The 25,317-nt window shown below is 40.1% G+C and overlaps 1 protein-coding gene and 1 long non-coding RNA gene across 5 annotated transcripts in view; one reads left to right on the top strand and one right to left on the bottom strand.

Moving 5' to 3' along the window:
- The window catches only part of KCNAB1 (potassium voltage-gated channel subfamily A regulatory beta subunit 1), a 430,095-nt gene that overhangs the window by 78,660 nt on the left and 326,118 nt on the right, over positions 1-25,317 (bottom strand). For all 4 annotated transcript variants that reach the window (XM_017855014.1, XM_017855023.1, XM_017855037.1 and 1 more), the window contains exons 3-6: positions 11,762-11,799; positions 7,196-7,275; positions 4,868-4,912; positions 989-1,033 (exon numbers count right to left, since the gene is read on the bottom strand). In XM_017855014.1, coding sequence (XP_017710503.1) covers positions 989-1,033; positions 4,868-4,912; positions 7,196-7,275; positions 11,762-11,799 — 208 coding nt within the window. The remainder of the gene's footprint in view (positions 1-988; positions 1,034-4,867; positions 4,913-7,195; positions 7,276-11,761; positions 11,800-25,317) is intronic.
- On the top strand, positions 17,638-23,412 carry LOC108517260 (uncharacterized). The gene is made up of 3 exons (XR_001882055.1): positions 17,638-17,789; positions 18,507-18,569; positions 23,138-23,412. It is a non-coding gene; the product is annotated as an uncharacterized LOC108517260 (long non-coding RNA).

Raw genomic sequence — 25,317 nt, forward strand, 5'->3', positions numbered from 1 at the left:
GATTACTATAGGAATACACATTTAAATTCATCTTTCTGTCTTCATATCATTATAAATAGGCTCAAAACCAACAACAAAACAGAGTATATGTTTGCAAGTGTGTATATACACATATACATTTTGATTAGAAGGTTCCTAAAGAAGAATTGGCCTCTGCCTCCAGTTAAAAAAATTCCCTATCAATTATAGGAAGGTAAATAAGGTTTTGTTTCTTTTCGCTTTTGTTAAAACTCCAGCATTTTCTTTTGTTATGATTTCTGTCTCAAAGATGGAAAAGCACAGTACCAATGATTGCTCTAGTATATGGAATAGCTTGCTGTCTTCTTACATGTTTGTCAAAAAGGCCAGCCTTCTAAGTCCTGCTGAATAATGTAAGTACCAGTTCAAATGCCAGCAGGCCCATAAGAAGCCAATTCATTTCATGAAATCTTCTCTGCATCCCACAACAGAGAGCACATTTCTCTTTCATTTGGCCTGACAGCGAGTGATACAGGTAGCTCCGTGTTATTCTCCAATGAGATGGTCCTTTTGATCAGCACTTTCAGAGCCCTCTGCAGAAATGATCAGAGACTTAGACATGGAGCCAGACAAGATATTTTTATCTTTGCATTCAGTAGAAGTCTCTGAGTTTTGGCAGATTTGAGTGACTTTTCTTCTGTGATGCTTCGTGCCTATTTTCCTTTCCTAAAATTTGAACTCTATTTTGGAAATGATTCTAAGTATGAGATTGGTATTTGAAAAATCTACATTAATCACTTAGTAACAAGTGACCACATGCTTTGCGCTAAATTTCTTTGGGAGTACCTTGCTAAAATTAAATCTTAGGCTAATTGGTATTTCCTTAGTGTGAGAAAAAAACAAAACAAAACAAAACAAAACCCTCTCTCTAAGCCAATTAATCTTAGTATGTTATATGTAAAATAACTGCCTAACAGCAAAAAAGCAGGAACTACTAGTGGTTTTCTTTTTAGTAGGAAAAATAACTTACTTTCCACCCCAGTAGAGTTTGGTTGTTATGACCAGACTGGACCTCCTGTATATCAAACAGACAAACACAGAGAAGTAGTAAATAAATACAGGTTATTGTACCAAGTCATATTATTATAATAGCACCAGAAAGAATTTGTTATTGTACCTCACATTTTAAAAATTGGTAAAGAGGTAAATTTGTTAATCCATCTCACTGAAATAAAGACAAAGGGAAGCTAGTGAGGGGGGACTCAAGGTCGGATCCTAGAGGAAGAGGCTGAATGGAAATGATCTTTGCCTGGAGGAGGTGGAGGGCAGTGATAACAAGTCAGACTGAGAACTGACAGCAAGTCCAGGTGGACATAGCAAAGTGAAGGTGAGTGGTGGGCCAGCATGGAGGGTCAGAAATGGCGCGTGGGGATGGAAGTGAAAGGACTGAGGGGATGAATTGCTTTAGTAGGTCAAATGAACAAACACCAATGAACACGTATTCAGCATCTGGCCTAACGCTGATTGCATATGAACTCCTCCCAGGAGGACTCCACTCTCTGCTAAGGAACATGGACCCTTGTGGCTCCGGGTTATTATCCCTTCTAACATCACATTCACAGGCAGGAACTGACTACATAGAAATCTAAATGATGAAGTGAATTATAATAGTAAATATTTAGAACAAACAGGAAAAAAAAATGTCTTTGAGTGTCTTGTTAAATGGAAATGTCATTTTAGGAAAACAGTCCTAAAATCCTTAGCTCAAGGTTCTACCATTTTACTGCTAAGGGAATGAAATGTGCAAATCTCATCAGCAAACTTATTACCTTCTGAAAGCCACAACCAAGGGCAGGAAATGCAATCCTAGTATTATGATCATGGAATAAGAAATACGTCTTGAGAACTACAGGGATACAATAAAATTGGGAAACAGATCTCAGCACAATTTGGTTTCCCTCAGAATGTAATTTGATTGCACTGGTCTAGAAAAAAAAATCATTTGAGATTCAAAGGTTAAAGCCAATCTTCAGGAGCGCTTGAAATAAGGCATTTATAATTCCACCATCTGTAGAGTCAACGCCTCAGGGCTCTCGAGTATAAAAGCCTAGTATGATTAATGATAACTGACGGGGAATGATGGTGACAACTCTGACAACTTGGTTGCAACAAGAAAAATTTGTTGAAAATGTTAGCAGCCCCATCCCACTGAAGTTAATCCCCCAAAAAGTAATTTGAATCACTGTAATGGAAGGTCGATAAATACATGTACCTGGAGATTACACAACCTGAAAGGGCTGATGTACTATCCAGGTTAATACATCAACCTCATGATACCTATTATAATAGCAATCTGCCACAGGTGAGCCTGGTCTCCTTTAGCACTTTCAACCTTCAACAAAAAGCTGGATGGAATATTATAAAAACTGAATGCAGTCCTTTTGATCATTGAAGGCTGCATAGTCTATACAAATACTGCCACAGACTTAGTTTTTCAAAGTTAGGCTTCCTGTAAAACATTTGGCCAATAAGGGTATGCACACCAACATATATGTTCAAAGAGCAAGAGTAGACAGCAGCCTGGCAAATTATCACTGACTCCCACAGAGGCTATTAGAGCAACTCTTCTGAGTGGGTAGAATTTGCATTTTACAGTGATATAGCACAGCCTTCAAAATGCTTTTGCACACCTTATCTCACTCTGTCAGCATGACACTTCATGAACTGTTATGCTGTCTATTTTACAGGTGGTTAAACTGAGAACCAGAGAAGTGTAATAACTTGTCCTGGATAACACAGCTAGCAAGTGGTAACGCCAGAACCAGAAGTCAAGTGTGCTAGTTGAAACAGCTTTCATAGGCTCAAAGCTATGATGCTATGGTTTATCTTTTCACCAGTCTCATGGGGGCAACTGTGAACTGATATAAACGTTCTGGAGCATAATGATAGCTTGAGTTTTTATTTGCAAGAATGAAAGGCAGTTTGTGGAATATGCATGGAAATCTATTTTCTACAAAAGGTATATAAAATAGGTTCTGCAGCTATGGAGAGTGATCATTTAATGTTCTCTGGGTGTTAAGAAAGAAAATAGCTACTGCGCTGATGCTTTCCCTTCTTCCTTAGATGTACTCCAGCAGCCTACACCTTGTTGCAGACCTCACTGTACTATTAGTGGAATTATCTCCAAGGTTTCTGTTATAATTGAATCATGTACCCCAAAAAGATATGTTAAAGTCCTAACCCACACAACCTCAGAATGTGAGCTTATTTGGAAATAGGATCATTGCGGATATAATTAGTTAATAGGTAGAGTAGGCCGTTAATCCAATATGACTGGTGTCTTTATCAGAAGACACACAGACACATGGGAGGAGAGCTGAAGTGCTGCAGCCACAGGCCAAGGAATGCCCAGGATGGCTGGCAACCGCCAGAAGCTAAGAGGAAGCGAGGGAGAACTCCAAACTTTACCCAGAATGTCAGAGGGAGCATGGCCCTGCCAACCTTGAAGTCAAACCTTGATTTTGGATTTCTGGTCTCCAGAAACATGCAAGAATAAATTTCTGTTATTTTAAGATACCCAGTTTCTGATCCTTTGTTGCAGCAACCGTAGGGAATGGATACAGTCCCTATTTAGGCAGTGATGGGTGAACCAATACTTTGAGTGGGAAAGTAACTCACACAAGGTGAAGGACTGAGTGGGAACATGAATGTTTTCCCATATATAAGGTGAAATATAGTTTTCTATTAACATCCTTACGGTTCCCTGGGGTGGGAGAGAAGGAGAAGGGAGAAGGATAAAATAGGTCATCAAAGTTTATTTGTTCACATCTCTATAAATGTTTGCTTTTCCATTTCCACAGGGCCCTCTATTCCTACCAAAAGTTTGTCTCAGAGTGGGGAGTAAGCAGCCTTAAAAGTACATGCAGGTCTGTTTCACCTTCTTAGTTTCGCTTCCTAGAGAGAGTTTAAATCATGTGTGCAAAAGCATAATAAAACCACTTTTGAACTCTTTGAGAATGTCCATTTTCCCTAGACTAAATTTTAGAAAATACATGCTAAGTGTTGAAGCATGAGTTCACAGCTCTTTGCACAGTTGTCTTCACTAATACGATTACACTGTCACTTATTTGGTAATCAGCAGATATTATGCCAGGGCAGAGGAGGACCCCAAATTTGTCCAGTAATCTTTGCTGAGCTTTGCTTAATTCTGTATTCATGCGGGGGAAGTAGTGGCTGTTGTGGCTGAAATCTATAGTGAAATGGGGAAGTATTACCTCCCCACTGTCCATAGATGTTATAGCTTCCCTTATCACCACTGTCTTTGGCTACAGAAGGTGATGGAAAGGGACAGGTAAGCACAGCCATTGTGTTTCTCAAGGATAGCAGATGAAGCACTTTTCTGAATACCCAGATAACAGGGTTCCTGGGCACACAGGAGAGATGCTGACTAAATGTGTTCAGATAAGAAAGCTTTGGGGTATTTATCCCAAAGTCTTCTTGTTTCATCATTTCTTTGCATCCAGAGTTAATAAAATAAACAGCAAACATAAATGCATGTGTGTGGGGGTTAGTTTCCTGTCAAGTTACTTCCTACAACAGATTAGCACAAATGGCAGTCAGAAGCCATGAAATTGTCACTTTTTTATGCACAAATATTTCATGAACATCCCCTCCTTCTCTGCTCAACCCTTTGGTAATTCATTGTGATCAATGACTAGTCAATAATTTTTGAAGCGCCAGAAATGAACTTGCCAGCATTTATTTTCAAGCCACTATAAATCATTGCTTTACCAACAGTTGATTTTTTTTGACAGCCTTTTGGTCAGGTGTCATATAATTTTATTTTTCCTTCTCTGGTGAAAACAATATCTTTTTAAAAACAAACAAATAATTATGGCAAATGCAATACCTCCAGCCTTTCTTCTTGATGATGCTCCCCAGAATCACTTCAGCCCTGGAGAGGGAAACAGATAATGTCTTAGGATGCAGTGTCCTGGAAAAGCAAGAGTCAATCCAGAACACAAGAACCATTCCTCGTTTGAACTCTCAGTGCCTACATATCCCGAAAATAGAAGCCGCTCTCGGCTGGTAGCACAGTTTCCGCTGTTTCTGCTTGTGCCTGCAGAATCCTGCTCCGGAGCATTCCAGAAGCACCTGCCAAATCCTGACACGCTGGCAGGAGACCGCCTGCAGTCCTGATACTAAGCAGCAGCAGTCATTTTGCAGTTTGGTGTTTTTGAACCAATGATCCCATATATAAATGTCTTGCTTGGTAGTGTCCAAAGGAAGTCAAAGTTTTCCTTCTAATTGCTATGAAGCAATTCAATTGTGACCATGGAGAACAATGAGACCTCACATTGCTTAGATAGAAAATATTGGCTCTCAGGTATAAATTAAAACCGATGTTGTGGGTTTAGATGTCCCACATAGAAAACACTCAAGTACAGAACATCCTAGGTTCCAGTGGCAAACTTTGTCATAGGAGCAAAACAGAGGAAGACATAACGAAGTGTCCTTCCTGCCCGTAAGGCTGGGTTGCAGAGGCATACTGAAGGCATCCACTGTCCTCTCCTCTTCCACCTACCCAGGCTGGGACCCGAGATTGAGTAGACAAATGTTCTATGTCCCTCCCAGCATAACCAACATTGTCAGAAGCAGCTGGGCTCTCAGAGGCTTAGTGAATGGCAGATCAGTGGAATTAGCACCTTGCCCATTAGGATGCTGTGGATGGGAGTCATGGCTAATCATTATTGGTTTTAACTGAAAGTTCTGTCTTTGTTAGAGTGTATAGCTTGCAATAAGCTATGATGCAGGTTAGCTGTGGAGTATGCCCCAAAGAGACAAGCATTGAGTCTTGCATTGGTGTGTTGCTTTTGTTTCTCCCGATCTCTCTGTTACCTTTTACAACCTTGCATTTCACAGTGGAAACCTATCTCAATTATAGACTGACAATCAATAATTAATCAGAGCGATTATCCTCACAGGAATAATACAAACAGGACTCTAACAGACTTGCTACTTACTTCTCCCTTTTTCTACCTTAGTGCCATTTGGTACTAAGCAGGATTCCACAAGAAGAAAACAATGGAAAGGGGTAGAAGGCAGAAAGGAGCAAGACCCTATAACCTTTACTTTCTCTCCTTTCAACAGAAAGCATCAAGAATGTGAGCTCTGAACCTCCTTAATGGTCCTTAAACATATACCTGTCTTGAAAAGGAGGAAACTCATGCAAGGAAAATGCACTGGGACCATCCACTGATCATCCTGATTCAGCAAGTCCAGCAATTTGATTGTAATTCTCACCTGGAAGGAGGTGAATTAGGCCTGCAGGTGATTATACCTCACAGTCCAGTTAGAAAATTGCAGAGCTGTTCAAACAGCTGGGCAGCTATTTAGTTTCCTTGGTTCTGAGAGCTGGACATCCATCTTCCCAGTAGGAGGCCAGGGAGTCCCAGATCTACTCTGAAATGTGCTGGTTAGGCTGGGACCTGGACGGCATGAACCTTCAGGCCTGGCCTGGCCCATTTTCTATGTGTTCTGGTTTAATAAGCCCTGTCTGAGGGCTCCAAATCTGCCTTGGGTTCAAAGGAAGGTTGCAGTTGGATGTGACTCCTTTCACAAAAGAAGCGAGGACTCTCTACAACCCTTCCTGTCCTCAGAATGGGCTCTGAGATCCCCTCTTACAAAAGATAATAGATTCTTTGGCATCTTGGGGGATCCTGACTTTGACGTCTGATCTTCCTGTAATGCTAGTGTAGGGACAGCGAGGTAAACAGGAAAAGCTCCTGCTTCCCTTACAAGGAGGATTCCCAGTTCCTTAGGGGCTGAAGAACTATGAGATATGGTTATGAAATAACGAGACTAACTTTTGAGCAACCATTTTGGAACCTGTTCATTCATTTGGTCACTCACGTATTCAACTAATATTTCTCAATCTCCGCTGCTACCACTCTGGCACCAGACTCTGCTGTCCCTCATATAGACATGGCAATTGCTTCCTGGTCATATACCTCTTCAGCCCATTCTTCATACAGAGACCAGAAGCAGGAAGGTTTGGGTGAGCAGAGAGTTCCAGAGACAGTCAGTATCCCCAATTCTAGTAATGGTGGTAGAGGGCACAGCAGAGCCACCAACACGTGGAGAAAGGACAGAACCTTTTCACCAACATGTTGGAAATGGTTTGATTCTTTTGGTGCTACAGATGCCATTTGAGTGACACAAACAGGTACTGACTTACTTTCCAGCAGCATAGACTTCAGCAGTATCAAAGAGGTTAACACCACTTTCATAGGCGATTGTCATCAGCCGTTCAGCAACCTGCAAGGGGATGGGAAGGTCAGTCAGAAAAGCCAAGTGCTTTCCAAACCTGGAAGCAACTTTGAGTCCTCTACTGATCTTTAGGAACACTGACCTCTCACTAACCACTCCTTATTTTTCTTAATTTTAGTGAAGAGACGGAAAGAAAGAAGGCTCAGCCAGTATCCATAGGACAGAAGTATTCTTTCCTTCAGACATAGGGCACTGAGGAGTTACGTGAAGGCTGGGATTTAGCCTGACCAAAGTGGATAGATTTGTGTTTCTCACTCTTCTGGGAAGAGCTGGTTTGACAACATTCTTTATGCTATCTTAATCTTTCTGACAGAGGGGGGCCATTTGTATCACTGGTGACTCCATTCCTCAACTCTTTTCTCCAAGCCAGTAAGTTTTGGCAGCTAGGTGACGCCTGACCTGAAGGCTTGTGACTTTTTTCTTGATGCTGAGACAGAGCTGTGACTGTTATAAAACTCCTGCCACCCACAGTTCAGCAAAATCTCAGGCAACATCGTAGAGCAGCCATTGAATCAACACAGAGAGGGGGCAGCGTGCCTTTGACTCACCAAGAACCCAGTTCCTCACTGTTCTGCCTGCAAACAGACTTCAAATCTCCTTGTTCCTTGCTTTGTGCTGCTGAATGCGAGCAGTGAGTATGACAGAAGAGTAGAGAATAGCTATATACAGCTTAAGGAATAGCCAGAGAGGGATAGCCATAAACAACAGTGGAGAGGGGCCATTTTTTCATTTCACCAATTGACTTACTAGTCATTTGGAAAATTACACACCTCACAAATAATTATAATTGATTTTTCCATTATGTTTTGATGGCAGGCTGAAGTTGCTTCATCAGCATTTCCAAAATAAACTATTTTTCTGTTTGCTTTAAAATTAGCCTACCAAGAAAAATGTTAAGTTAGCAAAATGGAGTCCATCCAGATTCTTTAGCATAATAGTATGCTATTAATGCTTTTAATTTACTACCATTAAAACATTTATCTTGTATTCCTATAATTTTTAAATTATATCCTACCTGGAGATTAAAAGTTAAGACAAGTTTTCCCCATTATGACTGTCCTATTTTTAAACATTATTGTGCATGTATTTTATATTAGCCTGTGTTATGTCATATGACATACTGGTATATTATTATTGGAAAATGTACACAAATCTTATCTAGAGAGTTTTTTTTTTTAAGATAAGATGGAGAACTCTGCATGGAGACTTAAACTAAACGATGACAGAGATGTTTCCCAATCTTTGGACTTGAATGTGAAATAATGAAAAACATCACCAACTAAGTCTGAAGAGTGGTTTCTGGCCTTGAGGGTGCTACTTACTAGATAGATAAACCTGGGCAAACCATCTGACCTTTCTGTAGATTCAGCCTCCTCGTTTGCAAAATGGGGATGATTTTGTTCAGCTGTCTCCTCCTCCTGCATGAAGCCCAGAGGCCTCAGGCAAAGCTGACCTCACCTCCCTTTAGTGGGGGCTTGGGGGGCCTAGGAGTGAGTTGCTCAGAAAGGGTCATGTGATACACCCTGGCCAATGAGATATGAGGAGAAGTTTGCTGGGGACTTCTGGGAACATTTTTATTTGTTCCTACTGAGTTTCTAGGAGCAACACCCTTACCCTGGAGTTACTGTTCTAATTGAGGCCTGGGATTCCGGCAGCTGCCTTTCTGCCTGAAGAAGCAGTTGATACACAAAGCCCCACGGGCCAAGAGACTCGCTGGGAAGCAGATTGGGAGTCACTGACAGAGGCAGCCCTGAAGCTTGCTCTTTGTCTGCACTTCTAGCTTAAAAGTCAAAATAATTTTTCTTTTATGGGTTAACCTGATTTGAGTTGGGTTTTTGATACCTACAGTTAAAGGCACCTTAACTACCTCACAGATAAAAAATAATAATAAAACTCTGAAAATTAAGTGCTGTAAGATGCTAATATGCTCTCATCATTATTTTAAAGAAATAATTATTCATATCAGTAACATCTATCTTTATTTTATGATGAAGCCAAATAATTTTTGAGAGGCACCTTACAGAGTTTGGTGTTTGTATCCTTTGGTAATATCCCTGCCAAATGGTAATTCAGTAAATGAACTCTCCCAGTGATGGAGACATCCCCACCTCCTGAGACAGTGTTGACAATGATGTAACTGTCAACAATTAACTCAGCACACTGTAGTATGGCCAGCCCTAGTATTCCATATTTGCATGTACTTTGTGTTGAGATTATTTGAAGCCAGATAGAAAGCAGAAAAATCGAGGTAGGTCAACTCATTGCTATTGGTCCACATTTTTGCTACATGGAAAGCACTGAGCTCAAAGAATTCTATGATGGGTGAGACTGAATATGGCTGTGTCTCCCTTCTTTTCTTTGCTGGTATTCTCTCTTCAAGGACCCATGGAAAGCCACAGATGCTCTCTGGAAGTACAATAGCTATTTACCTGGTCTACATCTGAGGTGAGTGCTCCAGCAGCCATTCATGACAGCTTTATTGTAGTTTTTAGACTTGAAATTTTGAAATTATTCATCTCAGAGGTCAGCCCTGCACACTACGACCTGGGCAAGCTTGGCTCATTGCAGCAGAGAACAGACACTGTGAAGAGGAGAGTGAAGACTAGGGGGAAATAATGCACTTTACTTGGCTCCTCTGCTCAGAAAGGGTAGATATTTTTGTCTTTTTCCCTTCCAAGCACCATCCAGTCAGTAGTAGGTAATACATGTGCTGGATACGGTGGATTATTAACTGTAGGCCTCCCTCCCTGCTTGCCACCTATTTTGTATGAGACTTCAAGTCCATAGCCTGTGCTCTGCTTTCTGTGGCTTTGCCTTTGTGTCTCCTCCATACACCCCTTCCTGGTACCAGTCAGAGAGAGCCCTGTAGTAGACTCTGGGATGTGCCCTCAGGTTCTCCTTTGGAACTGAAGGACTTATTCCCTGAGTTGCTGTGACAGCCCTCTCTGGAAATTGCACTTGGCTCGAGAGAGTCACCTAGCCCAAGATCAGACCTGCTTCCTGATCAGCCTCTGGTCCAATGACTGGTCAGTAAAAGGACATAAAGGCCCGATCCTTTATGTTGTGCCAGACTGAGACAACTCTGCAGAACCATCTCAGCTTTGGAGATCCCCATGGAGTTGGCTGAGGTCATTGTTGAGGCTGCATCATGACCCAAGTTGTCTGTCTGCCCAGTGCTGCTTTCTTCCCTGCCCTGTGCTGATCCTGAGAACACTTCCTAATAACTGTCCTGCAGGCTACTCTCTAGCTTAAAGTCTGCATCCCAGGGGAGCCCCCATGAGGCAAGCCCTCTAAGGTGACATGTGCCCAATACAGGGAACAGGCATTAGGACAGACAAGAATAGACAGTTAAGACTTCTCTCTCAGATCTGCTAAATAACACTGGTGATTTTGGGAGCTGTGGAGAAAAGCCTCTGCTTCCCAAGTGTCTCGTTAGGAATGATAGTAAGCACTACCTTTGTAAAGGGCTTATTCTGGGCCAGGTACCCCACTAAGCCCTTTACAGGCATCATCTAGTTAATCTTAACCACCATCCTGCTGAACAGGGGGTATGAGCATTTTATTGATGTGGCCACTGTTAATACACGTAAATGTTAGTAAACCAGGTCGGTCAATGGTAGAGTGCGACTGGATCCCACTCAGATACACCATCCCTGACTCTTCTTGCAAGTAGACAAGGAAGGATCAGAGGGACTCAGGGCATTGCCCTCAGGGGAGTTCTTGGTGCTCAACGCCTGCATACCTCACTTGTGCCATGAAGGTATTCTTTAAAGGAAACAATACAAATGTCACTTTGGTAAGTACTGTTTTGACTGTGTAAATGATCATCTAAAGGAATTTTATGGTAAATATAATTACCATAGTTGCCATTTATTGAGTGTCTACTACTTGCTAGTCAGAGGACTATATAAACATCTGACAAGCATGATGTGTTAATCCTTTTAACAGACCGTGAAGGTTAGCATTAGCATCTCATTTTATATAGGATGGACTGAGGCTCAGAGAGGTTAGATTAAGTTGCCCAAGGCAGGTGACCAACAGTTCAGTTTTCCTAGGACTGAGAGGGTTTCTGCAACATGGGCTTTCAATACTATAATTGAGAAACTTCTGTGCAAACTGAGACAAGGTTAGTCATCCTAGTTGCAGCTAAAAATAAACAAATAAATGAAGCAAAATCACATCACAGCAATACAATCTTTTCATAAAGTGACTAATGTTTATTCCAAATTGTTTCATTCTCTAACTGCTCAACCTGCATGTATAGTGTACAGCTTCAAGGGCTATTAATAATCTAAATGTAAAAAATACAACAGGCAAAATAAAATCAACAATAATCTCTGAGTCAAATTTAACCATTTCCTGTGATTTAAACCTTATCCCTGTAGAATGTCAGGGTCCCAGAAGGAGGACTCCCACTGTACAGCTCTCTCTGCATTTTCTTTCATCAGCATAATACAGGCCAAAGGTAACTTACCTCATCTGAAATTTGACCTCCAAATGTCACCCATGTTCCTAGAAAAGAATAAATATTTGCATATTATTCATCATCGTTTTTCTAATATTGTGCATAATAAGGGAATTTCTCTTACCTTGGGACTACCTCAATAGGTTGTATGGGTAGTTCACAAAGGTACCTGGATGAGGGGCACATGTGGGCTGTGGTCTAGTTTGTCTTCTTCTCACTAAGTATTCCAGAAGGGGTCTGCATCCCTCTGGAGAAAGGGGTGCCGTTTCTTTACTGAAAGCTACCGTACATGTTATTGGCAGCCCTATCCTAGAAGATGCTTTTTCTTCTGCTATAGGACTATTGATGCTAGTGTACAAGATGCATTCTTGCTCCCACTGAGCTAAGAAGCCACATGTTCTGAAAGTGAAGATAAGACCTTGGGTTATGGTTATGGTTCTCCCCTTCTTCGCCTCCAAATAGTGACTGTATTTTTATTCATTATTACTTTTCAAAAGAAACCCTCTTAGAGGTCTTTCCAATGCCCACTTACAAGACTCAGGAGGTGACACTTAACGTGCCTTCTCTGTCATGACCTGCCATTCCAGAATGGAAATCTCCATTGGTTTGGGTGAGAGTGGAGAGAGCAGCAGAAGTAAGCTTTGGGAAGGCAAGGGAAGAAATGCACAGTCGGTAGCCAAAGACATTTGAAACTTTGTAAAGCAGAGGGAAGCTGAAGTGGAGTGAGCACTTGCTATGCTGGTCTCCAGTCACCTCATTTATTCATTCCATCCTTTATGGATAGATCCTCCTAAAAGAAGGATTTATTCCCTTCCCTTCCCTTCATAAAGGAGAGAATGAATTATTCTGATTCCTAGTTACATGCCACGTAACAGCATTGCACTCACGTGTGAGGAACAGTGAGATGATTGGCCCAGTTCCTGTCTCCCAGGAGCTCACAGTTTATAAGACCATTTGACAAATGCTATGACTGAGGTGAACACAAGGCAGAAAAAAGGGAGTGCTCTATTTAGATTGGAGGGTGGTGGCATTCAAGGAAGACTTCCTAGAAGAGGTGACAGCTAGGTGGAGTCTCACAGGAGTTAACTGAACGAAGAAGAAATGGACAGACGTTCTAGGGAGAGGCAAGAGCATGGCCCAGGAAAGGAGGTGGGAAACTCCAGAGAGTACTTATGAGCAGGGGTCTAGACCATCAGGCCATGAGATGAAACATGGGAGCACAGGAAGGGATGGCAGGAGTGAGAGCAGTAGGGCCTGGGCACAAGTGATATTTGGGAGGGATACAAAGAAATGTGGTTGAAAATGCATATTTTGCATTTCATAATAACAGTCCTGGCTACTATTTATGGAACACTTTCCAAATGCCAGACAGTATACTAAGAAGCGTACCAGATCACTTTATCCTTATTTCCAGATGAGGAATCGAAAATTAACCAACTTGATAAGTGAAATACCTAGGATTCCCCAAACAAGACTGGCTTCAAGAAGGGTATCCTTTTCACCACACCACACTGCCTAATTAGACCATTTCCAAATTAATTATGGCTCTTGGATTTCATACTTCATAGAAATACATTGATATAATTGTGCCTTTTCTCTTACTTCTCAGGGACTAAAATAAAAGTAGGGTATAGATGGTTTTACTTTTATACTCTACGTATCCAGAGGTTGCAGATGGGCAGCCCACAGGGTGCCTTGTTTTGCTTGATTAGAATGGTGTTGATCCACTTGGTATTTTAATAAATTTTGAATAAGTTGCCAACATTTAAATAATTAGAAGATTTTTCTTGAAATGTTTTGATTTCCAGCTGCCTTTGACAGTGAAGGGTTGATGTCCTCACCAGGTAGACAGCCCCTAAATCAGAGGACGGTGCCCTCTCAGTTAGTTAAAGCCTCCACATCTTCCTATTGTATTCCCAGCACTGAAATCAAAGAGTAGTAGCTTTTTACCACCATGTGTTTACTGATATTTTCTTACTGTAAAAGAAGAGGAAAATGAACTTATACACCTCCTAAAAAACAATTATTATAAGAAAAAATAGGAGCATACCTTTTTTGGGGGTGGGGTTGGGGGGTGGATGGGAAGAGTATCCAATCAAAGAATGTTTGCAAAGAAAAATTACATCTTAAGGCAACATAAAAAAATATGTCAGCCTTGACTGCTACACAGAAAAGATGGGTGTTGGAAAATTTAATGGACTGAAGAAATGGCAGCATTTGTTTTTGAATGAGAATAAGTGAGCTGCTGTGAAATACAGTTCTTTATTAAGTGAAAAAATTGCCTGGGCATCAAAACCTTTTTACAGACAACACAGTTTATAAAAGAGTCTCTTTTGAATGCTGCAGAAATTATGTGTCTAACGAGCAACTTTGTAGCTTGGTAGGTTAAAAATAAGATTGAGAACTGTCAGGACAAGTTAATTTATGGGTGGCATTTTCTCTTGCAGCAAATGAGAACACAGATATAAAGAATAGCACACTGTTAGCTATATTTATTTGTGGTGTGGTGTGAATTCTGAATGGGTCAAGGAACTTCAGAACCAGGAGCCCATGAAAGGCAAAACATCAGGAAATGGCTGACTCTATGTTATGAAAAAGGTCTCAGACCATTTGGATGTAGAATGCATTGGTCAAAGTCACCAAATATTACTACAGATGGAGCTCTCAGGATGGGTGGAGTTAATGTCAGGCCTGTCAAGCAGCAGCCCATAGGTGGCACTATTTTGCAGGGACACTATCCCTAAGTCCATTAATTTCCTCATTCATCAGAAATTGCTTTGGGCACAAAGCTAAAATGGGAGAAGCCATGGATTCAGTAACTAATACCACAAATTGGCTATTCTTCTATGTCTTTGAGCAAAATCAGGTCAACATTTGCTTAATGAATTTGCTGGCTTACTTGCACTGTGGTGCAGAAGAGTTTTTTTAACCATTAATGTAATCACAGAGGATAGCCCTATCTCTGCTTAGCAGTGGCTGACTCTACCACTTATCTGTATCTTTTGACAATTTTTCTATAGGTACAGTCACAAGTATTGCACAAATGTTTCATTTGTGAGCTTCTGTCAGTCCTGATAAAGTTAACTTTTTGGGAAATTTATTTGTAAAGGAATAATTTCATCTACTTTCCTACGTTGCAATCAGTTTCCAGAAATGAAGATGATACCCTAAAATTTATTCTCTAAAACTATGCCATTGAAAACCAAATTCTAAAAATGTTCTCAGACTTCAAACTTTATGAAAATAAACTAACATTATTTAGCTTACCTTTCTTATTTTTTGATAGTACCTATGTTGGGCTATGATTTGACATTATCAAACTGTAGTGCAAAAATGGTACTGAAGTCTATTTGAAGTCTAAGTAGAACAATGCTGAAAGCCAGGATTGTACACACATTTTGGAGGAGGTGATTCTAGATATAAGAACCATTTACAGTAATTCCATCCATGTCAGGAAGAGCCTACGTTTAGGAGCAGCTCAACTCCAAAATTAATCTGAGAAAACTACCAACCACCCTCCTGGCTTAAGTGTTTAAGGCTGCATTCTGCACATCACAGTGAAAAATACAGGGCCTGAAACATGTTTTGGTACAGAAAAAAAGATGTGAGGTTTCTGATTCGAAGTCAAAGCAGTAATGAATTATGAAATAAAAATATAGCAATAATTAAATGTTTCCTTTTTCAATTAGTTTTAAACATTTAATATAAAATAGCATATGAATATTATATATATTTACATTGTTACATACCTATACCATAACTTAATAAGAATAAAGTGTTTGCTTCCATTTCTTGGAGTTTGTCATTCTTACATTCAGCTTATTTTGTTCATGATGACTACCTCCCTGGCTCTTTTGACACTTGCTACTCATTTGTTTTCTAGCTATTTGTTTATAGAGTTTGTATCTTTTATTAGAGAGTAAGCTGCCTGAGGGCTACAGTTTTATTTCATTCTTCTTTGCATCTCCACAGCCCTAGAATAGAAGTGGGTTCTTAGTACATGGTCAGTAAATGTTGGTTAAATTGAATTACATTGCCTTTTTGACTGCTGTTAATCTTTAAAATTTTAGGATAATTTCCTACCAAACAAACATCTTTATTGTGACTTATACAAAAATGAATAATGCTCATCAATAATCTTTAGTTCTTCTAGTCTCCAGATGATTGAAACGTTTCTTCCTATCCCTGGGTACCCACCCAGCTATGCCCCTCTGTGGAAAAAGGCCAAGGGAAACTCTTTCTCCTTGGCTGAAATGCCTCCAGCAAGGGGATGGATAGGTGGTCCAGTATAGGCGGGGTCTACCGACTGCCCCTGAGGAGGAGTTGCCTCTCACAGACAGGACACATCCCCATCCAGCCTTCTAGACAGAAGAACTCTGTTTCTATGATTTTATTTTCTACTGTGCTCCACTCCAGAAGAACTAAGGTGACTTGTTAGTTAATATGATTCCCAAAAACCCTCTGTGACAGTTTTCTTAACCATGTATATGCCTCTAAAGAGAACATGTTTTCCTGAGACCTAGGATGGCATACAATTATTTCACTGCGTAATCTCAAATTAGCGGGATGTTATTTACAAGACGATTTTACTAAACTGACAATTGTTATTTCTAACCTTTTAAAAGAAGGAGGAGTATAAAGATAACTCTTTGAACTATTTTGTGTCTTCTGATTAAACCCCTTTTATGCACCAAGGAATATTTGCTTTGAAAACCTCTGTTAGGTCCCTTGGAGTACATCTACCATAGTATAGAAAAATGATGGACGAAAGGTAAAAAGAAGAAAACTGCCCACCCACACACATCTGTCTTGGATACATCATTATCTTTTGGTGATTATCAGGCTAATTGCTTCTTGCGTATTTATTCAAAAAACATGTTTATCATTTAAATGACTGCCTTGTTGTGAGTATAAAGGATATTTAGACATTTAGATGAGATCATTTTAATATCTTACATCACCATAGTGCAATTATCAAAACCAGGGAATTAACATGGGTACAGTACTAACACAAGACACCTTCTTGGAATTTCATTGTATTTTTTTCTCTTCCAGGATCTTATGCAGCATCCAACGTTGCATTTAATTGTATTTTTTCTTAACTGACTCCAATCTGTGACAGTTCCTCAGTCTATCTTTCATGATGTAGACACTTTTAAGAGTACTAATCAAGTATTTTGCAGAATGTCCCTTAATTTGGGTCTAAAATCATCTTAAGGTTATAAAGTTGGTGATCTCCTTTTGTATATTGCAGGTTGGTCTGCCTATGGTTTGAATATGTTATTATAGCTATCAAGAAGATAATATATGAATGCAATTATAATATTAATATTGATTATGCCACAGTTAACATTTCCTCACTCTTTCATTCAACAAGTATTTATTGAGTCTACCATGTGCCAGGTATTGTACTTAGTTTATCAGGATGCAACAGTGAGCAAAACTGGTGATTATTTCTCCCATCATGAAACAGATATATGGTAAAGAAAAAGGAATAACAAAAAATAAGTTAAAGAGATAGTATTTATAAATGTTAATTTTATAAATAAAATGTAAAATAAAATACATAGTGTTTACTGATGAATGTTAGAGAATCAATTTTATAAAGCAGGGATAGAGCATACGAAATGTCTAGGGATCAGTATGGAAATGTTAGATAGGGTGGCCAGATAAGATTCACTAAGAAAGGAGCTTTCAAGAAAAGACCTAAAGAAAGTGAAGGAGCTCACCAGGCGCTTATCTGGAGGGAGAGTGTTCCAGCTGCGGGGAGCAGTGAGGTAGGGGCTTGCTCAGCATGAGCAAAGACAAGGAGGAAGCCAGTGTGGCCCGAGAAGAGAAGGTGAGGTTCATGGGGGCCCGATCATGTCATGTCAATCATAGGAAGGACCTAGGAAAGGCTAATGAAGAAGTTTGAATACAGAAGTGACATAATCTGACTTTCTTTTAAAAGGAACACTTTGCCATTGTGCTAAGGATAGACTGCAGAGGCGAGGCTGACACGTGGGGGACCAGTTAGGAGGCTGTTCCCATAATCCAGGTTCGACATGACAGTGGTTTGGTCCAAGGTGGTGGTAGTGAGGATGATGAGGAGTGGTTGAATTTTGGATAAATTTTGAAGGGGAGGCAATAGTATTTACTGATGTAAAAGGATGTAGGGTGTGAGAGAAGGTGAAACCTCTAGGAGAACACCGAAGTCAGAGCGTGGGAGAATGGAGAGCCAATTCAACACATTTCTTTTCTTCTTTTTTTTTTTTTTCAACACATTTCAATATGGATTTAACAATTTTAAGTTTGGTAAACAGAGCATATGTGAACTGCAGCTTAATATAGTCAAGACTGACCAAATGTAGTCATAATTGAGAGACATTTCATCTGTTTTGAGGTGTTAATCTGTTACATCGCTAAATAATTTAAGATAAGAGATTCAAACCCAAGGTCACATCGACATTAAGCAATACACCAGGCAAAATGAACATGTTCAATATCTCAGTTGTATAGAGTAACCCCCGAAGAGGAGTGGAACTGGAGGTGGGAACATTTCTTTAAATTGCATATCCAGCAAGAAATAGGTGTAAGTCCAAAACTAGAGTTGATGTGGAGGAGGGAGTCCTAAGCTTTTGGCTACCACCTGAGATCCTTAAGCTCCAGGTCATTACCCGGGTGAGCACTTTCTCCTCTGAGCTATGGGCTGAGCCTTCCACTGAAAATGTGAACTTCCCCATGCCTTTTTGTCCAAATTCTACTTATTCTTCAGGACCCAGAACTCCAGCTTCAGAGTCCAGTGCTGCTAAGCCATAGCTTCTTAGCACTTCCCCTGGTGAGTTAAAGTATGTCTTGCTACATCATTAGAATGTTTTAGGTTCTGTTGCATTAACTCTGTGGCTCTGAGAAACCTCCAATGTCTTGATTTCTTGATTCCTTATGCACAAAATTAGGAACCTTGAGCTTCCTTCATCTCTATTATTTCATGAGTCTATGGTTTTTCTTTGAAAGGATAGGAAGTCATTCCATTTACTCTTCTCCTACCACTTTGAACTAACTGCTATTACCATATTGACCACATTATACTGTAACTACATAGTTTATTTTTGCCTATGACTTCCTCATTAGACTGCAACTGTCCTGGGATCAGGGACTGAGTTTAATTTAAATTTTAAATTTTAGCCTTTGCCCTGGAGCCTGGCACAGAGTAGGTGGGTAATAATTGTTTGTTCAATCAGTAAGCATTCTCACCCTTACTAAGAAAAGTTGTCTCTAACCAGAGAGCATTTGTGGAACGCTGGTTGTTTTCCTCACTGCCTTGAACAAGAGGTTTTTAACCACAACTGTGCATTTGAATATCCTGGGGAGATTTAAATGGTACTGCTGACCTGATTCCTCACCAGACCCCAATTAAATCAGAATCTCTGGGAATGGAATCCTGGCATCAGTATTTTTAAAAGATCCTCAGATAATTCTAATTGCAGTCAGGGTTGAGAAGCACAGTTTAGATTCTTCTCATACTAGTAGCATCTCATTCTTTTCCTTTGTGTTTTGTTTTTGTTTCAGAGAAGAGTCTTGCTCTGTCGCCCAGGCCAGAGTACAGTGGCACGATCTCAACTCACTGCAACCTCCGCCTCCCAGGTTCAAGCAATTCTCCTGCTTTAGCCTCCTGAGTAGCTGAGATTACAGGCACGTGCCACCATGCCCAGCCAATTTTTGTATTTTTGGTAGAGACGAGGTTTCACCATATTGGCCATATTGGTCTTGAACTACTGACCTTGTGATCTGCCCACCTCAGCCTCCCAAAGTGCTGATATTACAGACGTGAACCACTGCACCCAGTCCATCCTTTTCTTTACACCCTTACTTGCCTTTCTTCTTTTACTCAAGTGGTGCCATCTCCATTTTCCAGAGGTTAAATGACATGCCCAAAGTTTAAATGACTCATAAGTGGTGGAGTAAAAGTTGGGATTTAAATCCAGCAGACATGCTCCTGCGCCCTGGCAATCACGAGACAGCGTAGAGAGGGCGCTGTTATTTCAATAAGAGAGGTAAGTTACATAGTTACCTTAACCTTCTTTACTTCGTGCAGAATCAAAACAAAACAAACAGAACCAAATTCTTAGAAATCTGGCCTGAGGGGAAGGCCCATGATGGTGCTGGGATGTAAAGACAGGTGATGGAGGTGAAGAATTGGCTTCCTGCCCTTGGCACTCTCTACCAATTGAAGGGCATGGAATGAAGATACCCTCTTGCTGGTGAGGCTTAGAGTGAAGGGCTAAGTAAGTAGGGGGACATCAGGAGGCTTGGGCTGGAGTTCTGACTCCACCACTCTCTAGCAAGATGGGATGGTAATGGTAATAATCACAACTAGTTCACAGGATTTTTAGGAGAATGCAGTGAAATTAATTTCCTAAGTGCTTACCAGCCTCCATCATAGCTTCAGCATTAATTCCCAATCTCAGATCAACAGGTCTTACTCTTCAGGGTGCGTTCAAATCCCCCAGAACCCCCACACAGATTCTTATTCTGCAGATATGAGCTGCAACTGGGGCATCTGTATGTTTATCAAGCATCCCATATGATTTGGAGGCAAAACAATGCTCTGAGCAACCCTACTGTGGCCACTAAGATAAACTGCATGAAGACCTGTCTCTGGGTGCCTGGACATGTCCTTTTTCAAATGACGCAGACAAAGCATTCTTCCTTGTTCTGGCTTGCATCTGTCAGTATTTTGCACAGAGCCTGGCCCTTATTTTTGGATCCAAGCTGCAGCCTGGTCTTTCATTTTTGGCTTCTAGCATGTTGCTAATGAGCATCTGGCCAGAGTTGACAAATGTGATAGCAACTTAGCCTTTTCTTTTTTACCTTCATTACCTTTTCTTGCAAGAACCACCCAGGTCCTCAAGGTGGTGGGGGTGGGATGCTTTCACACCTGCCCTTTACAGAAGAGCTTGAAATAGCAATAAAAGTAGGTAAGGAAATGGTAAAGGCCAGGAGATGTAAAGGTGGACCTCCTCAGGTAGGTGAAGTGCAAGCAGCATCTCCATTTACAAGTAAAAAATAATGTGTGTGTGTGTGTGTGTGTGTGTGTGTGTGTAAGGACTAAATATTACTTAGAACCCTTTCCACTATTTAAAGTTTCTGTGTCAGCACTTAATGAAATAGGAATCTATGGCCAAATGAGAAAGACATCCTCAGCCTCCACGATGTAGCTCCATCATGCTTTTCTATCTCTTTCGGTGCTAGGTGCTTTACATACATCAGCTCTAATCCCTATCACAACTGCAGGGTCCGAATGATTCCATCTATTTTCCTCACCTGAGGAAATAAGGAAGTGACAGTGAGCGGTAAGAAGTGACTTGCCACAGCTGCTTAGCAGGCGCTCCACAGCCCCATGCTGGTTCCTGGTGATGATGCTCCTTTACCTCCCCACAGCCCCTGTGCTCTGCTCCAGCCAAATGGTATGGCCCGGCATTTGCTCTAAATGCTTGTAACGTCCTGCTTTACAATCTGCCCATGTTCTTCCCTCTGCTGAATGCCTTCCCCACTAACCTTCCTTCCCTATGGTAAGCTTTGTGTTCCCATTGTTTAGCGGAACAACACACACTGGGGCCTGCTGAGGGGGTGGCGGTGAGAGGGAGAGTATCAGGATAAATAGCTAATGCATGTGGTGCTTAATACCTAAGTGATGGGTTGATAGATGCAGCAAACCAGCACGGCACACGTTTACATATGTAACAAACCTGCACATCCTGCACATGTATCCTGGAACTAAAAATGAAATTTTCCAAAAAATCTTTGCATCTATCTCTGCCCCAATACTGGCTGTCTAGATGAAGAACTCCATATATTTGCCTTCGCTGCCCTGGACCAGCTCCCTGCTCTCAGATTCTCTCAGTCCCACCTAAGATCAGGATTTTTCTCAGGTTTTTTGCCATCTGAGGAGCAGTGCCTCCAACCTCATGCACAGAGCCATCCTCGACTTTTAGCCCTAAAACCCTTTTAAGAACTCTGGATCAGGGCAGAGAGCTGGGCAACAGTGGCACGTGATCGCTGTTGAAGGGATCCTAGGGCAGGCTGTCTGCAGCTGGGAGGGCAGAGGGAGAGGGGAGTCCAGTCTTCCATTAGGAAAGGCTGGGGGGGTGGGCGCTGGCTGGCTGAGCCTCCCAGAAAAACCTGTGAGAGTTGGAGGCCGACCTTCCAATGCCTGTGCATAGCTTGAGGTTTTGAGGGTTAAACATCTGGGATTGATTAAAGTTCCTCATGATGCTTATAGAGATGTACAGATATTTGATATTTCTTTCTTTCTTAGATTTAAGATTTATGTATTTCAGTGCCAAGGGATACTGCTAGCTCCATTTTGTTTTAAGATTTGTTTCAGGGCAAATCTGTCTAGAACCATTTTGTTCTGTTTCTCCATTAATCTGATCAGTACAGCTTAAAGACAAGGAAATGACATTGGAAATAGGATGAACGGTGGGGATGTGAAGTTTAGAAGAGGCAGTTCTGTGTAATAAAGCAGACTGCAAGGATTTACATTGCTCTCTAGAGGCTGTGTGGGCAAAACAGTAATGAAATTTCGGTACACTAAATCTAACCCTAGAAACAATGACCTACTCTCCATACTTGGATGTTAGAATGTATGATATGTAGTAACTTAAATTAATGACTTAATCTCCTTAAATTTCCTGATGTATGTATGACACTCCCAAACTGATCAAGTTAGCACCTTGAGCCTGATAGGAAAATTTAAAATAAAGTGAAGCTAAAAAGTCCTCAGATAAATATTTTCTTCTCTAAGTATTTTAGTTTTTTGACCCACATTATTGAAATAAACATTATTACTTTTATAATCAGAAGCAAAATTTATTTTTAAAATATTCTTATTACTAGAAAATCTGTTGAACAAGAGTTTCCACAAATCACAGCTCTTTCTACGTTTTGAAGATGAAAAAGAGGCACTGTTTACATTTTCTTAATATTTTGTCCTAAATGTCTTGGTCAAAATTCCTCATATTTTCTCCTGCTGACATTTTAAATGTTTAAAATTATTTCTCACAATAAAGTTTCCAGGGCTGTTAAAACCAATAAGCATTACTATGTCTTAGTCATTTTGTTTTTTGAAGAACTCCTGTAGTAAATGTATTGAATAGTTAATGTAGATAAAATAATACAGTCTTAGAATAAAATTAGACACCGTCCGTGTGACACTAGGGTTAAATGGTAATTTCTGATTTTTAAAGCAAATTTAAATATTTTCAATATCTTTTTCTAAAATAGGAACTATTATTAAGATTGAAAATTTTTTTCTGGTGAAATATTTGTGCAGTGTCTGGAATATAGTATATGTTTAAATATATATTTTTATTTCTTTTTTATTTATCTTTTGGTTTTCCACAGTAAGTTACTATGAATAAGAAGTCTCTGGAAAAACACTACTGTCAAGAAGTTTGAAAGTCAATGTGACCTCCTTTATACTTTCTTTTATCTGTGAAAAGCTAATGTCAAATCTTTATCTTTGTGCAGGGATATATTTTTTGATGGTTCAGTGAATTGTTCTCCCCCAAACAGTAATAATTTTGAGTAACTCTGGTTCTATCTGTACATAAAAAACACAGTGTGTGCTGATAGACCTGTCAGAATCTGCTAGGAAATACATTTTAATTGCATGGCAAGGCAAAGAAACTCTCTTAGTGAAAACAAGACAATACATTGTAAAAAAGAATGAAAAATATATGGCAACAGTCCTTTCAAATTCTTCCTCTTGAGGTATGTGTGAACTTCATGACATTTAGAGTATTAAATATCATTAATAAAACTCAAAGAGGAATATAAAATGATTCATGTGCTTTTGAATAAGTTTTAAAATACAGAAAATTAAAACTGAGGGAATATATAAGGGATAATTTAGCAAAACCCAAAGATTTAAAAGTTCCCAACCATATTACACTCAAATTTACCCAGTTTTCATGTTTCTTTGTAGATTTACAGATTTACATATAGGATTACCTTATTTTACCTGTGCCTGATAGATACCAACTGATTTCATCTTACACAAAAACTATAACGTCCTTTTCCTAAAGAAAATTTATAGCTGTACCAAGTGGACAGGATATTTTTGCATCACCCATAGGACTATGCATAGATTCTCTTTTTATGCACTGACTCTTAGTCTATTTCTAAGTCTATTTCTTCCCTTTGCAGTAATTATATGCAGAAATTTAACATGTCAAAGAAGAAAATGGAGCAATAGTAAATCATAAAAATGTTGGTACATCTTCAATCTTGGGAGATTGCACTTAGTCCAAATTCTACAGAGTCATTCTCCTTTGAAATGATAGACTATAAATTAATTATGGTTCAGGAAAAGCAAAGAACAGCTCCTAGCAGCCTGGCCTGAAGACAAGTTTCCGTTGTGAGAATGCTGGTATTTCCAGCCAGGCTTTGGCATGGAGGTGATGATGTTATAACCATAGTCCCGATTGTACAGGAATGAAATGACTCTCCTAACAAGCTGCATGAAAAGTTATCCAGAAATTTAGGTAACTAGAGACATCAAATAATATAAATGTTATATTTGTATCTCAACAGTATTTTGGATTGTTCTCAAATACACAAGGCGGGCCTTCTCGAGACATTTTCAAGATTACCAACATCTTGGGATGAACTCTGTGTTCCCAGAGACTATATAAAACCTGGCATAGAGGAGGTGCTTAAGAAATGTTATATGAATGATTGAATTCAAGAACAGCAGAGGAGAAGTGATGAGCAGAGAAGTAATGTCCAATGAATTCGTGTATTGCCTGCAGTTGCTTTTTTCTTAATTAATTCATTGCTTGGAAATAAGTTAATCTAAATGAATCCATTCATGGCCTTTATGTAAATTAGTGGTCTGGGTACTCACCAGCCACCACACCTGAATACACAATGGGAGAACATTTTGGAGCGTGGCTGGGAGGTCAGCATTGATCCAGGGAGTTATGATGGTAGAATAAAGCTTGCATTTGCCATCTTAAAGCACTGATGGCATCTGTTTCTCCTCCTGCTGGCACCAGGGGCCCTGGCTGTGGGAAACGAAGGAGATGTTCCCAGAGGGCTCCTGGAGAGCAAAGATCTCGTCTGGTGATGCTCCATTTTTCATTATGTTATGATTGGCCCAAATTTCAGGACTGCTTAAGATAAGAGAGTAGAACTTTCTGTTAACTCAGAAAGAGTATACATCTCTGGTAAAGACCATGCCATCAAAAGGCCTGTGTGCACACTGCGTGATAGTGTCAAAGTCAGATGGAGATTTTAGGGTCCGCTCAGCAAGGACAGGGCTTCTGTCTGTCTTGTTCATCACTGTCTCTCCAACATCAAAATAGAGTCTGGCTTTGCAGGTTAACTATCTCCCAGACTAGGTAACACATTCTGAAATTATTTATTTTATTTTCCAACAATTCTGAAAGGTAAGTTTTTCATCCTCCTTCCAATATGCCTGAGATTGATTATGCCCATGGATAATTAGTTCATTTTGAGACGTGTTCATCTCTAAAATGGATAATGATACCTACTCACAGTATTGTGAGAACCAAAAAAAA

This window comes from Rhinopithecus bieti, unplaced genomic scaffold (genome assembly GCF_001698545.2).
Source record: "Rhinopithecus bieti isolate Rb0 unplaced genomic scaffold, ASM169854v2 scaffold_2454, whole genome shotgun sequence".
Lineage (NCBI taxonomy): Eukaryota > Metazoa > Chordata > Mammalia > Primates > Cercopithecidae > Rhinopithecus > Rhinopithecus bieti.